The following is a 16,827-nucleotide window of genomic DNA, read 5'->3' on the forward strand; positions in this document are numbered from 1 at the left end:
CAATTATTTATAACAACCGACTAACGTCGGGCGAATCGCCCTCAAAGGACCGGCGAGTGGTTGGCGCTGTCAGTAGCTAGCCACAGTTTACTGAGGAACTTGAGCTTGATTCGATTCTGCAACTTTTAATTTTCTAGCATTGTTAGTAAATAAATCAAATAAAAAAGCTCATATTTTGAAAAAAAATTTAAAATAATGCAAAAATTAAGTGCAAAGCTTCCAGATTTCCCATTGAAAACGTTCAAAAATATTTTTTGTCTCTGGAGTTTTGTCATGTAACCCATCAGCAAGAATTAAAAAGTTTTGTTGGCCAGTAATAACAGTTAAATTCAGAAAAGGACAAAAAATTCAGAAATTTTAAAAACAATAAAAATCTTGCTAAAATTCGTGGTATTAATATCTTCGGAACCATTTCATTGTCACAGGAGACTAACCAGTATCCTTATTCCAAGCCCGAAATAGTTTCACTGGCTCATAAAACTTTTCAGCAACTTATTATGAAATGGTGATAAAAAGTACTTATGTCTTGAGACCTCTATCAGCTTTAATCAGCCATAATTGTAGACTCGTTCAAAAAGAAATTCAAATAACAAAAAAATGAAGAAAAAATGGCAAGTTTGGGCTCAAAATGACCTTTCAAACTTAAACTATGACCATCCCGGGAACGTCATCAAACTAAGCACTTGAAGGCCTACTAAACAGGGGTAAAACCTTCGAATGAAACTTAATGACGACTGGGCGCTACCTGTTTATCCCGTTTTGAGGGACGAGAAGTCAAATGGGTCAGATAAAAAATTGGTCAAGCGAAAAATCGCATAAAAAAAGCCAAGAGGACTAAAATAGTTATTACAAGCTTTCTTCGAGAGCAATAAACCAGATAAACAAGTCACTTTCCTTTGAGAAAATTTTAACAACATAGCTGGCAGATTGCCACAAAAAAGCGAAAATGGCTTTGTAGATCTGCAGTCTCGAAAAAACAGTAAAAGGCAGACCAAGAAAATTTAATTGTCTTTTGATTGAAGGCTGAGATGTTATATTTTGATTAATAATCTGTATAAGTTATTGCTGCTTCTATCAGCTGCTCTTAAATAACTTACACTTAGAGTGACACATTCACTTGACCTTATCTCTTCGAATTGAAGAAAATGAAAGTCAATTTCAAAGTGAGGAAGTCATTTTTGAGAGTGAGGTAATTCACGTGTGACCAAAAATTTAATCACGCAAATGAACAAAAAACTCGACTAAGCGAAAATAGCTTCGTAGATCTGCAGTCTCAAAAAAAACAGTAAAAGGCAGACCAAAAAATTAATTGTCTTTCCATTGAAGGCTGAGATGTTATATTTTGATTAATAATCTGTATAAGTTATTGTTGCTTCCATCAGCTGCTCTTAAATAACCTACATTTAGAGTGACACATTCACTTGACCTTATCTCTTCGAATTGAAGAAAATAAAATTCAATTTCAAAGTGAGGAAGTCATTTTTGAGAGTGAGGTAATTCACGTGTGACCAAACATTTAATCACGCAAATGAAGAAAAAACTCGACTAAGAGCGAAAACTGACGTCACGCACGCGTTTCAGTTGAAATTGCATGAACGAACGAACAAAAAGTGGTTGTGACGTCATATGGTCGTAACAAAAATCTTGACGAAATAGAAAAACATAGCAGGACAATAACTGACGTACAATTAAAAGAATTTTCATTGAGTAAACAAAAAACTAGGCCTAGAAAGGACTATGAGTGAACTGAGAATATTTTTTTTTAAAATCAGATAAAAAATAAAAAAAAAACAGAAAATCGATGAACAAATGCCACATGTGAACAAAAAAGCCACTAGCGAGAAAAGGAATTTTGGTTCAAACAAACCAGGCCTAGAATGAAATTTTTGATTAGGAAAATCATTTAGAAAAAATCCGATAAGAAAAATCGAAAAAAAAAAACAGTATAAATGAAAATGAAATTGCCGCAGCGAATTTTTGTTCAAAAACTGTTCCCTCGCTCTACTTTGAAATTAGAGCGCAAAAGTTTCTCGCCGCAAAACCACTCGCTTTTTCATTTAACTTCCTGTTTCGGCGTGACCAAAATCACTACTCCAATTTGACTTCAAAAATCATAAAAACGTGTGAACAGATGTTGAAAGAACGCGCCCCAATACAATTCAAATTCTTTGAATTGTAAAAAACCAAGAGAAGGCCAATAAAACCCCCAGCTATCGCTGTGCGGCTATTAAAAAACTAAATTTTGAATCCATTTTCTTTTTTCTGGCTTCATCTACTCACAATCCGTGTCATGTGAATCAATCAGCTATTTACTGCAATTGCAATGTTGCTTTTCATGATTGAAGTAATTGATTGTCAATATCAACGCAGGTATCTTGGAAGCCGTTGTCATAGGTATGAAAAGAACCATCTGTCATATTAAAACACTGTTTGCTGTTTCTGATCTCACAAAAAATCACTTTGTTTGTACAATTTGAAAATTCAAAATAGCTTTCAGATTGCAAAGCAAAAGCAGCGGTAGCTTTGTATCTGAGTCTTTGTATCTGCGTAACACACAAACCGAAAAAAAAGGAATTCATATTTTTATTAATGAGGTGTAAATTTATTAGGAACCTTTAACTTATTGCTGCTAACTGGTCTCAAACCTTCAACTATGGTAACACATACTGTTGACTTGATCTCCTTGAATTATGAAAATCATTTTGATAGCGAGGAAAATCAATTTTGAGTGAAGTGAGTCATGTGCGACCAAAAACATAGCCGGCAGATTGCCGGAAAATAGCCAAGATAGACGCTTGCGACCTTCCATGAATTGAAACAACTAAAGAGATTAGATAGACAGATCGACCACCAGTCCTGTAATAGATCACTAGACTTTTTGGGTTAGCTTTGGACTGTCATTTTTATGAGACACATAAGCTCTATAAGGAGAAGGCCATAATAGGTCTTTTCAAAATTAGAATCTTTTCCGTTTGTGCCCCCTCAGCTTAGTGGGCGCATATTATTTGCACCCCTCAGATGCACGTGCAGTATTTTTTACATAATTACTTACTATGTAATGGCACGTGCTCTGTAACTGGGGGCGCATAACGTACTAGGGGCACAAACGGAGAAGATCCCAAAATTAATATTCGAAATCAAAAACTCAAGACTCTAATAATCAAGAATTAGGGCATATATGTTTGGCACTACTTAGATGCACACTGTTGACCTTTAATAAGTAAATGCTCATAAAAGTTCCATAAGTGAATTCAAAAGTCTTTTTTAGTGAGGTAAGTCATCGAAAAAGTCAATTCCAAGAAGTCAGGGTAAGACAAAACAAAAATCTGTTCGACGAAAAGTAAAAAAAATCACTACTCCAATTAAGAGAAATTAACAGAAATCATTAAAATGTATGAACAGATCTTTAAAAAAAGACAGCACCACAATATAATTCAAATTCTGTGAACTGTGAAAAAAGCAGTGAGCTTTGCGGCGATTAAAAAGTCGCATATTCCCCCTATGAAAAAAATGATTATTTGAAAGGTTGGAACACTTCCACGTCCTAGCACAGTGGATACTAATACCCTTGTCTTATTTCAAATCGCTTTGGTATTCTGTGACAGCATCTAAGAGTACTTTTCGAATCATTTCTTTAATCGGGAGAACAAATTTAGTCCCCCAACCCTTGAGGTTTAGGCTTGTTTCAGCAGAAGTTTTTCGAAATTTTCTAACATTTCGAATTAGTTGCTACTATGGTTAGCTGTCACACTTCCAAAAATTGAATCTAACGAATCCATGGGGGCAGAAATTGCAAAAAATTTTAGTTTTCAGCTACGGGGAAATAGTCAAAAACCAAAAAGCTGCTTGCCTTCTTTGAGCGCCTGGAATTGTCTGTGGACACCTTCCCTCAACGTCCAGTGAATCAACAGATCCAAATAGTTTTCTAGATTGTGAATAGTGACCACTGTGTCTTTGCCTCCCTTGCACATCTCGATATTGTATCCAGGCACCTCGAATGTCAGATCCAGACTCTCGATTGATGAGTTGTCTAATGTCAAACTCTCGAGTGCCAATTGTAAACTTGATGCATTCTACAAAATTACCAACATTTTGAACCCAAAACTAGCTTTTGGGATTAATAAATGATATTAACAGCTCAATTTTAAAATCATAACATAGCCGGCAGATTGCCGGAATAGCTGCGAAAGAATAGACCTGCGTGCCGTATAATAGAGATAGAAACAGAGACAGATCTAAATTTAAAAAAACGACGCCGCTCAAAAAGCTAGGTAAAAAACATTCAGCGATGAATTAATAAAGCTTGTTAAAATTCATCCCGCAGAAGCCTCTTATTAGGGACCTTTACTGCACATATGGGTTCCTTTGACCTTAAACAAATTCAAATTAAACTTAAGTTTTAAAGAGCAAAAGTCATTTTAATGAGTGAGGTAAGTCACTTGTGATCAAAAACCTAATCACGCAAAAAACTTTTGCTAAAGCGAGTGAGAAATGACGTCACGTGCGCAAACGCCGTTAGTGAGAGGAAGAAGTTCTTCAGAAAATTTTTTCAGCTTTGCTGTGTGAACAAATGTAAAACGAAAAAGAGCGTCAGACGACGAAACAAAACAAAACATAGCAGGACAAGTCCTGACGTACAATTCAAAGAATTTTCAATGACTATACAAAAAACTATACCTAGAACGAACGATGAGTAAATTGAGAAAACTATTTCTAAAAAATAAGATCAAAAAATTAAAAACAAAATCAATGTCAAAATGCCGCATGTGAACAAAAAAACCTCTATCGAGAACGGGAAATTTAATTCAAACAAAAAACTAGGCCTAGAATGGACTATAAACGGATTGGGAAAACCATTTAGAAAAAAATCCGATCCAAAAAATCGAAAAAAAACCAGAATAAATCAAAGTGAAATTGCCGCAATTGAACACAAAAAAAACCACAGGCGAGAAAGCGAACTTTTGTTCAAACACCCTTTTCTCACTCTACTTTAAAATTAGAGCAAAAAATTTCACGCCGGAAAACCACTAGCTTTTTCGCCCCATTTCCTGTTTCGGCGTGACCAAAATCACTACTCCAATTTGACTTCAAAAATCAGGAAAATGTGTGAACAGATCTTTAAAAAAGACAGCGCTCCAATACGATTCAAATTCTTTGAATTGTAAAAAAAAACCAAGAGCACCGCAATATAGCTCCGCTCAGTTTACAGCTTCGCAGCTATAATCAAAAGTTTTAAACATTCTAAACATTTAAAATTGCACACAAAACGATCGCTGATTACATATAAATAGCCTTAAAAATATCTTAAAAGCTCTTTGCGACTGGTAATGTCACACGGGAACAAACATAACCGACTAAACTTCGGAAGAATTGCTCTCGAACTACTAGTGGGAGCTCTAATCAATTGCAGCTTGCTTCAGTCGGGGGGATGGGGAGCTTAAAGGGGACTAAGAAGTTCAAGTGGGATTCAAATAACCACATTAGAGGTTAACATATACCACTATAAAAATTTAAAGTGAAAAATGGCACCAGTTTAGGCGCACTTTTCATTTGACTTTTAGTATTAAATTACCGCCAACTGAGTGCAGCCGCTTGAAATTGTGATTGAGAGAGAATTTTAAATCACGCGAAACGCAAAAAGGCAAGGGCGTAAAAGTCACTCGAAAAGTCAAAATTGTCAAGCAAAAATTTTGCGGAAAAAAGATACACACGTTTACAATAATTGCTATGAACTTCGTTCAAGAGCAATTAAACATTTATTACGAATACTTATAAATTAATATTAATATTTGACACCACGTAGCGCACATTGAGCAAACTAGTAAGAAAACTAAAAAAGATTTTTTTTACCAGTGATGCGTCAGCCTCCAATTGTTTCTTCCTTACGACTAACTGTCGCAATCTGCAGTAAATCTTATAGAGGTCAGGGTCCACAGCCTCAAGGTCAGCCGAGGTCACATCTGGGGGCGAGATGAATTGAGTTGACCCTGAGGAGGAAGATCCACTCGCTGAGGTAGTAGAACCCGCACCCGATGAGGGGTGAGTGGGCGCAATTAGCCATTTAAAGAAGGGCACACTAAGCCAAATATCTACAGGTCGGTTATCCATTAAAGCTCTGGCCAAGAATTTGCCCAGAAGTCGGAATCTGCTTTTGACTCTGTTCATAACCGCACTTTTCACACAACGTCCATACGGCCTCGGAAAGAGTCCATTTAAGCTGTTGCACAATTGAAGCCCTCCAGTTGTTGGATCTACAAAAATGGCACGCCCCTAGTTTAAGCATTCATTGAGCAAACAAGAAAAATGAGGGACGGGGTGTTGGTGGTCCCGGTCATCAAACATCAAAGGTCTTCAGTAATCGTTTCTTTTTGAAATTTGACCAATATCTAACAACTCTAAAAAACGTTCAATTGACAAGTTAATGGTTAAAATGCCCTACAAAAAGGTCTGTTGTAATTACCATGTTGTGAGGATTCATGATGTCTCCACATGTCCAGATCCCGCCTCATCAACTGGTGAGATATCAAGGTGTACCACTCCAATGTCGGACCCAATCCACTTCCCACCTCTTCCCGAAACTGGATTTCCAATAGAGCTCTAGAGCATCCCAGCTCGTCCAGTACACTCTCTGCTTCCTTGAGCATTACCCCGGTGCTTCCCGGGGTCGTTGGACCAGCTGAGCTGGATCCGCCTGATGATCCAGAGCTGACACTCACTGTTGAACTGGCCATTGATGTTAAGGTAGAACTATCACCTGATGCCAATTCCTCATATTGCCTTGTGACTATGCGCTATAACAGGAGGACAAATTAGCTCTGAATCGTCACTGCGAGCAAAATCTTTCTATATTGCATTTCAACCATGTTAGGCAAATATCGGCCCCAGTGCGAAATTAGCACAATTAAATTGTAAATAAATTTTTCACTGAAAAATTGAACTCAACGCCCTATGAATGATTGGTTTATCGTAATTCCTTCTATTTCGCTTTAGACCTTAGCCATATTAACTTATCGCATCAATTTATTGATCTAATGGTAAAATTTATTCAGTTGAATATTGATTAAAATATGACCTAAGTATGACGGAATTGTGTGATTTGAATTGTGAAAAAACGCAACATAGCTGGCAGATTTCCAGAAAGCAGCCGCTATAGCTTCGTAGATCTGCAGTCCTAAAAAGATAAAAAAAATCAATTCTTTTATTAATTGCTGAGCAGTTAAATTTTGGCCAAGAATCTGTATAACTCATTGATGCTTCTCTTAGTTGCTCTCAAATAGCCTGGATTCTGAGTGACACGCACTCAGTTTACCTAATCTCATTGAATTAAAGAAAAGTAGTTTTTGAGAGTGAGGTAGGTCAAGTTCGGGCCAAAACTTACGCGAATAAAAAAACTCGCTCCAGTGAGAATGCAAAATGACGTCACGCACACGCAAAAAGAATTACAAAAAGAGACGAAATCCAAATAAACTAATTTAATAAAAAAAAACTAAAAAAACTAAATAACTAAAAACAAATAGTGTTTAATGAAATAATGAAAAAATTAGATATGAATAGAAGTGACCACATAGGGACCTATACGACACATTCACCCACAGAGAACTGTCAACAGGTTCACATTATAAGTGACAGAAAAAAAACAAAACTAGAAAAGCTGGCAAAATCCTGAAAGTCAACAATATTTTTCAAAGACGTAGTAATAATCGTGAAAACTGTTATATAGGAATATAGTGTAAGTAATATAGTGAATACGGTCAAGCTCAAAAGATTAAAATCAAAGAAACAGGATCAGCTGATAGAACCTGTTCATTAGATTACAGTGCATTAGGTTATCAAATTTCATTAGAGTGATTAGTGGCTGACTTAAATATTAAGCTTTATAGCTTTCAGTTTAGCAGCTGAATTAAGTTGCTATGTTTTGCTGCTTTGTCAATTAGTGACATTTGGATAGGTCTCATTGGCTCTCTAATTAGTCATATTTGAGTTCATTTGACGATTTCAATTCAAATCTAACAGTTTTACCAACTCTGACTAATTTTTTCAAAAAATACTGATCTTGCCAGCAAACTGCTTGTTTGCCGCGTTTGTACATCTTTTAATGGATCTGCCACGCTGTCTTTTTAATGTGAGGTGTCTTGGTTCTATAATTAGTTATATTTGATTCTGTGTAATTGCTCTCATTCCTATCTGAGTCAAATATAGCTAATTATAGAACCAAAACACATCACATTAAAAAGACAAAGTGGTAGATCCATTAAAAGAAGTAGAAACGCGGTAGACAACCAGTTTGCTGGCAAGATCTTTTTGGAAAAAAAATAATGTCAGAGTCGGTAAAACTGTTAGATTTGAATTGAAATTATCAAATGAACTCAAATATGACTAATTAGAGAGCCAATGAGACCTATCCGGATGTCACTAATTGACAATGCAGCAAAACATAGCAACTTAACTCAGCTGCTATACTGAAAGCTAAAAAGCTTAATATTTAAGTCATCCACTAATCGCTTGCAAAAACGGAAAAAATTCTCGGGGGATGGAAAAACGGAAAAAATCCCTTATATGAAATGACAAAGGTATTTGGCCAAGACTCCTCGCGAAAATCATATCCATAGATGTCCAAAAAATTCAGGGTCTTCCCTTTTTTTTAACTTGAATCCATCGTTTCCACAGATGCTCCCACCATCGAATCTTGTCACATGTTGTTTTTCCAAGAACGGAAGCATCATCGGTCACTCTTTTTCAGGGACAATTTGCTCTTTTTTTTATATCAAACAGAAAAATCAAAGAACATCGAAATTGTTTTGCTCCAATAGTGCTTTGGAAAAAAAGAGCCATTCGTCTGCGAAAGTGATTCTCCTTTTCATCAATCGGAAGAAAACTCCTATTTTGATTGTTTAATCGGTTAAAATCACTTCCGCAAAGCTTCAACTGAACTTGCACAGTGCCTGTCTTAAAATGGTTACGTGACTCTGCAGAAGTCACTTCGAAATTCTGACATTATATAAACGCCAGAAGTTCTCAGTAACTTCAAGCAGAGTCATGTAACCATTACTTCTCCACTCGTGACAACTCAAAGTTGAAATAATCAAATTAAGAAACAACCAAAAGTGCTGGAACAACTGAATTTAACCACAAAACTCCCCAAACGCTATTAAAAAAGGAAGAAAACAAAAATTGCTGGTAAGCTTGAGACAAGGCAAAATGGTAAAAATAGCTGAAAATTGACATAAAAATTCGCTTCAGATGGTCAAAAAAGCTTCCAAACGCACAAATACCAGTTTAGAAAATTGACCAAAACACCTTTGAGTCAGAACTGTTTCGAAAAGCTGCACTTGATCAAAAAAATTCCACTCGCGTAGTCAAAATTCATAAGCGATATGAATAATCGAGAGAGGGGAAAACTCCTCTCTCCTCTCAGCTCGTCAGCGATTTGACCTAAAGACTATTTTCACGCATTTCACTTCCTGTTTCAAGTACACTCCAACGAAATTACCGATAAAAAAGACGATCCACCAATACTTCTCTTAGAATTGTAAAAAGAAAGCGCCCCAATACAACTTTGAATATAAATTTTTTGAACTGTAAAAAAAACCAGGAATATAGCATTATAGCTACGCTCAGCTAAGTTGGCAAAAACCGACGAAACTGCACCATTTTTTCGTTTTCTGGAAACTGAGTAAGAGTTGATATCACCAACTTTTTTCCTATCAAGCCTCGGAGTGATTCTGTCAGATGTGTGTTCATGTCTTGAAGAAGACGTTCCACCGCCACCACCTGCACCATTACCACCTGCTGTAGAGGATCCATGTGCTCCCTGGGCGTCTGATTGTCTCTCAGATCCATCCAAGGTTGACATCTCTTGCAGTCTAAACGGGTATCACAGCCATTTAAGGAAAAAAGGCTTTATGCATGCAATTTAATATCGAGGCTTCTCAAATAGACATCAAATTTTCCAATTTTTGAAATTCTTAATTATTTGCTTTGATGCTTCCCAAAAATCAACGACATCAGAGCTTTGCATCGTGACGTATACCATCGTCCGGTAACGATTGACATCAGAATTTCAAAATTAGCGTACATCCTCTTCGTGAAGTAATGAACTGCGAAAATTCCAAGCTATCAAGTTAAGTCAAATTCCTGTGCTTAATTTTTATTGAACATAACCGACTAACGGGTAGAATGAGGTGGACGCGGGTGAAATGGCAGGGTATTCAAAAAGGAATTTATATCTCTAAAACAGTTTCGGTGAATCGCATATTTAACGACTAGTGAGCCGTAAGTAATTGTAAAATGTGGAACCCAGCGCAATTCGCATTCGCTCAATTTTTCGCTGTGTTACCACATTTTACAATTACTCTATACCTTTAAAAATCGATCGAAGAGTTCAATTTTGAGTAATTTATATTTTTTGCTTTTTTCGCTTGTATGGCCCCATTTTCAAATTAATTTATATGGTTTAAAATTTGATAAAAATAGCGCATTTTTTATTTCGAGTATTTTATGCTTTTCATTTCACTCTTTTCACTTTTTTATTTTTTTTTATTTTGCAATTATCTCTATTTTTATTTATTTACTATATTTTAAAAATAGATTGAATAGTTAATTTTTTGAGAAATTTATATTTTTACTTTTTTCACTGGTGTATCCACATTTTAAAAATGATTTATGTGGTTTTTTATTTTTATAATTGCTAATTTTTTTATTTTGAGTATTCTTGCTCGTTATTTTCACTTTTTCACTTTTATTTTTATTTTCGCAATTATCTCTATTTTTTTATTCACTATATTTTTAAAATTGATCAAATAGTTCAATTTTGAGAAATTTATATTTTTTTGGTATTTTGCATATACGACCTCATTTTTAAATTGGATTATATGGTTTTCCAATTTTTATAATTGCTCATTTTTATTTCGAGTATTTCATGCTCTCATTTTTTTTACTTTTCACTATTTTATTTTTATTTGGCATTTATCTTTATTTTTTATTTATTGTATTTTAAAATTCGAAAAATTTAAAATTTTTTATGAGGAATTTTAAAATACCGCAAAATATTGAATTTTATCTAATTTTAAAATATCGGCCAAAAATATAGGATTTTTAATTAATTTAAAAATATTTCTCAAATTGGGGAACCAACATTTATTTTATTTTTTAAAATGAAAAAATTATTTAAAATTTTCCCAATAAAAATGACGGATATAATTTCTGAAACTTGTAACAGAGTTTAAAACTAAAAAATCACTTCAAAAACATTACTCAACTAAAATGCATAAAGATAAAGTGGAAAAACATCAAAATCAAGGTATGGTGAATAAATTAGATGAATATATCAAGACACTACCCAATGATATTACTACTTGTTTTAATAATTCAGTTATACAAATAAAATCAATTCTTAATAAAGATGATGGATATAAAGATAACTGAAGATATTCTTAATAACATATTATTATAGTTATATGGAAAATCAAAGGATGGAATAATAATTGAATTGAGATGATCTACATATTTAGATATTCTTTGTTTATCCTTTGTTACTGGAAACTTATATGCTAATATACACCAAATTATACACATATCATCATCAGTATTCTTAACATTAATAATATATGGTGATTTAAAAGGTAATTCAATATATGATCCACCAGTTGAATTATAATACGAAATATGTAATGATCGAGATATTCTTCTTTGAATTATCCAACCAGATTCTCTTAATTCTGCCTCTTTTAATAATTTTTCTATTTCATTCAAATGTGTTATATAAATACCTGCTGTATAAACTTGTGGAATAGTAGTAAGTCCTATAATAAATTTTGTTTCTCCTTTTTTTATATTCTATTTCTTCGGATAAATATATTTTTATTGGATTGTGAATAATAGAAGTTATGTTATTAAGAATATCTTCAGTTATCTTTATAACTTCTATTATTCACAATCCAATAAAAATATATTTATCCGAAGAAATAGAATATAAAAAAAGGAGAAACAAAATTTATTATAGGACTTACTACTATTCCACAAGTTTATACAGCAGGTATTTATATAACACATTTGAATGAAATAGAAAAATTATTAAAAGAGGCAGAATTAAGAGAATCTGGTTGGATAATTCAAAGAAGAATATCTCGATCATTACATATTTCGTATTATAATTCAACTGGTGGATCATATATTGAATTACCTTTTAAATCACCATATATTATTAATGTTAAGAATACTGATGATGATATGTGTATAATTTGGTGTATATTAGCATATAAGTTTCCAGTAACAAAGGATAAACAAAGAATATCTAAATATGTAGATCATCTCAATTCAATTATTATTCCATCCTTTGATTTTCCATATAACTATAATAATATAAAAAAATTACATAAATTGAATAATGTAGATTTTAATATATTTGAAATAGATGAAGATAAAAGAATTAAAGGAATAATATTTAAATCTCATAATAATTATAAGGGGTGCAATCTTTTATTATATAAAAATCACTAAGTATTATGTACTAAAATATCCACCATTATTATAAATTCAATTAGAATGTCATATCCATGTTTAAATTGTCTAACAAGCTACTCATCAGAACAAATATTAGAAAATCATAAATTAATGTGTGAAGAACATAAAGCAACAAAAATTATCTATTCGCATAATGATTACCATAAATTCGATAAATGGTGTTTCAAAAACAGAGTTCCCTTTACAATTTATTGTGATATTGAAAGTTTTAACACTGAATCCAACACTCAGTAACCATTTTGTTATAATCTTGTAATTAAATCAGGTTATCCCGATCTAAGGGAAGAACATGAAGTTACTTATATGGGTAAAGATTGTGGTGAAAATTTAGCTAACACAATAATAAAATATGAAGATAAATTTAAAAAACTACTGAAAGAAAACATTATAATGGATGAAGAATCAGTTACTGGAGAACCTACTAATTGTTTCTATTGTAATAAAAAATTAGGTGAAGACATAGTAAGAGATCATGACCACTTTAATGGCAAATTTAGAGGATATGCTCATAATATATGTAATTTAAATTCTAAGAAACCTAATTTTGTTCCACTATACTTTTATAATGGATCTAAATATGACATACATCTTTTCATTAAAGAATTAGCTATAACAAAGTTGAAGATGAAAGCGTTAGCTAAAACAGAAGAAGAGTTCTTTTCTTTAGATATAGGATGTATTAGAATATTAGATGCATTTAGATTTTTTACACCACACCACTAAGTTTAAATGTAGTAGCAAAAACATTAGGTGGAAACCAAAGAAAAGGAGTTTACCCTTATGATTGGGTTGATGAAAAATGGGAAGATAAAATGAAAACAACTGAAATTCCTCCACAAGAAACATTCTATTCCAAACTAAAACAAGAGGGAATATCAGATGAAGATTATATTAAAGCAAAAGAAGTATTTGACAATAATTGTAAAACTTTTGCAGATTATACGATTATGTATCTAAAACAAGATGTAAAATTACTGTCAGATGTATTTGAAAAATTTAGAGATAAATGTATAAATGAATATAAAATAGATCCATGCCATAGATATTCATCACCAGGTTTATCATGGATAAGTGGTTCAAAGTTTACAGAACAAAGATTAAAACATTACCAAAAAGACACATATGATATATTACTCATGATTGAAAAAAGAATAAGAGGAGGTATTGCTACAATACTTGGTGATAGATATGTTAAACCATGGAATAGATATACACAACCAGAAAATCACGAAATGAATAAATTATGCACATTATTACACAACTCAGTCTATAGCTCATTAACTAAAGAAAATGAAGCATATCAAACACAAGAAGATTATCTATTATATTATGATTTTAACTCATTATATCCATCATGTATGGTTGAAGATCTACCTATAGGTGAATTTATTAAATGTAATGACCTACTTTACGAAATAACTAAAGATGAGGACTTTGGTATAATATATGAAATAAATATTAAATATAACAATGACCTAAAACAGAAAACAGAAGTCTTCCCTTATTTTCCAGAAAATTCAATACCATATACTGAAGAATTTACTAATTATCAAGAAGTAAACAAACCCAATAAATACAAACCATTAGAGAAATTAATGCTTACATTACATAATAAAAATAACTATGTTATAGAAGGAAGAATGCTTGATTGGTATTTAAACAATGGTGTTAAGTTAGAAGATATAACAATTCTCAATAAAATCAAATATGAGAAAAGTAAATGGTTAAAACCATATATAGAGTATAATGTAAAGAAAAGAGAAGAAGCTAAAGCAAATAATGATAAATTTGGTGAAATGTTTTATAAATTAATGAGTAACTCATTCTATGGTAAAACGTTAGAAAATGTAAGAAAGACAAGATGTAGAAATTGTAAATAAATTAGATAGATACAAACAACTAGCAGGTAAACCAACATATAAATCAACATCAATATTTTGTAATAATCTCGCAGCAGTACACAATTATAGAAGTGTTGTTAAACAAGATAAACTTAATTATATAGGATTTGTAATATTAGAGCTTAGTAAACTTAAGATTTATGAATTTGTGTATAATGTATTGAAACCAATATATAATAATAATTTCAGCTTATGTTACATGGACACAGATAGCTTACATATACATCTAAAAGATGACCCAAACAAAATGAAAGAATACATTGGAAGTAAATTAGGACAAATGAAAGATGAGTTAAAAAACAAATACATAACAGAAGCTATATTTTTAGCACCAAAAGAATACTATTTTGAAACAACAAAAGAACAAACTCTTAAAGAAAAAGGTGTAACTAAATCTTCTCAAAAACATCAACTAAACAGAGATGATTATTATAAAGCATTGTTTAACAATGAAAGCAAATATGTTGAACAATTTAGACTAAGATCAATTAAACATGATATAAATATTGTAAATGAGAAAAAGCTTGCATTATCACCATTTGATGATAAAAGAATTGTTGATGGTGTAAAAACTAAAACATATGGTTTAAATACCTAATACTATAATAATTTATAAATCTATATGTAAAACTATATGTAAAACTATATGCAAATATAATACAAATATAAATAAATATAAACATAAACATAAATATAAACAAAATTTAAAACTAATTAAATAAGAGTGAAACTATTACTACTTTTTATAGGTAAATATTAAAAATATAAAATGATTGGTACAATGTGACTAGTAAATTATCTAGTACTACTACAACCATTCTAGATCTAGAGTATGAAAGAGCAAAATCTAATCATTAACAAATTCTAGATCCATCCCTTAATGAAGATAGAAAGTTAATTCCTTCTACAATTACATTATATAATTGATCTGTGAATGGACTGAGTCCTTTTCACTCTTTTATTATAGTTCATGTAATACATGTAATTTCATGTTATACATCCGCTGGTTCAGTAGTTAATATATTATATATCATCATCTCAGCCATTATTTTTAACATGGGGTCAGGGCTATTGTTTAAACCCAAAGCAGCTTCTTCTAACGTTCCAGCTTTAGCTAATATATTTTTATTGTATTCTATAAAGTCTATTACTTTCTTAGGTTTATCCACATACTTGGAATAGGATGAAAAAATTAATTTATTATGATTTGGGTTTTTTACATGATTAATGAATTCACCCATACTATAACATTGTTTTCTACAAGCTAAACATCTTTTTAATCCATTTGGAAATTCCATTTTATTTATTTTATAATATACCTTTTCAATACTATAAAAATGATTAGTACCAAATGCGATAAATGTAAAAATAAAGCTTGGTGTTGGAGTTGTGATGAATGCCAAAGTAAACCTTTATCATGTTTTGTATGTGATGAAATTATAACATATAGAGAAAGACATAATCATATGAGTCAGCATTATAATGATCTAGAATCAGGTGTTTGCCCCAGGCGGTCAGTTGAGAGTCATTAGTTTGATTGTCCTCGCAAGCGTTTTAGCCGTTTTCATTATCTTGTTGTGAGTGGTTGGCAAAGAAGATGGTAGCGCCCTTCGGGCGCTAACAAGCTGTTGCACTTTGGACAAAAGTACGCATTGAACTACGCAAAAATCTTAGTGACTCATTTTCTCAATGTTGGCAGAAAATCAGGCTTGAAATTTGTTTCTGACCTTCAATAGGGGCATGATGTGGTGCAAGCCCCACATGCATGCCCAGTGTAATTTTCTAGCGAAAGTATACAAAAATGTTGATCAAAATGCCATAATTTGAAAATTTTAACATTTTTCTAAAATTTTGCATTTTCATAAGGCCAAAAAGCACTGAAAGCGAGGTACTTAGGTCTAGGGAACACGTGACAACATATTTCTTGATCAAAGAAAAATTTCCAAGTTTTTAAAATTTTTTGCACTTAGAAAAATTTCAAAAAAAAATTACTCTTTTCAGTCAAAAACTGAAGTTTTTAAATTAAAATTTTCCAAAAGTCCGATAGCTCTCGTTTTTGTTTAAATGCAGGCCCAACTATAGGTCATAGGACTTCAGATTGACCTTGACGGAATATTGCTAAAGGTTATGGTTTCAAAGGTACAGCTTTAGAAAAACGGTCGAAAAAATGAAAAAAAATTTTGGAAAAATTTTGTTTTTTCAATTTTTTTCAAAATCTGTAAATTTTTTCACCAAAACACCTTTATGACAACCGACATGATTTTTCACGGCAGACAAAGTTCCCTTTAATGAAAAAAGTGAAAAAATCAATATTTTGGGAGAAAACTGCAAAATTTTTATAAAACGCATAAAAATGGGTCAAAAATGTAAATTTTCTGAAAAACTGGAGAAAGTTAGCAGAAAA

General features: G+C 32.2%; 1 protein-coding gene across 1 annotated transcript in view; it reads right to left on the reverse strand.

Moving 5' to 3' along the window:
* The window catches only part of LOC142354045 (E3 ubiquitin-protein ligase TRIP12-like), a 104,637-nt gene that overhangs the window by 19,858 nt on the left and 67,952 nt on the right, over window positions 1-16,827 (reverse strand). Inside the window, exons 15-18 of the mRNA XM_075406315.1 lie at window positions 9,695-9,863; window positions 6,461-6,791; window positions 5,851-6,251; window positions 3,851-4,073 (exon numbers count right to left, since the gene is read on the reverse strand). Of these exons, the coding sequence (XP_075262430.1) occupies window positions 3,851-4,073; window positions 5,851-6,251; window positions 6,461-6,791; window positions 9,695-9,863 (1,124 nt within the window). The remainder of the gene's footprint in view (window positions 1-3,850; window positions 4,074-5,850; window positions 6,252-6,460; window positions 6,792-9,694; window positions 9,864-16,827) is intronic.

Source organism: Convolutriloba macropyga, chromosome 15 (assembly GCF_964194025.1).
Source record: "Convolutriloba macropyga chromosome 15, txConMacr16.3, whole genome shotgun sequence".
In the NCBI taxonomy this organism is placed as follows: Eukaryota; Metazoa; Xenacoelomorpha; order Acoela; family Convolutidae; genus Convolutriloba; species Convolutriloba macropyga.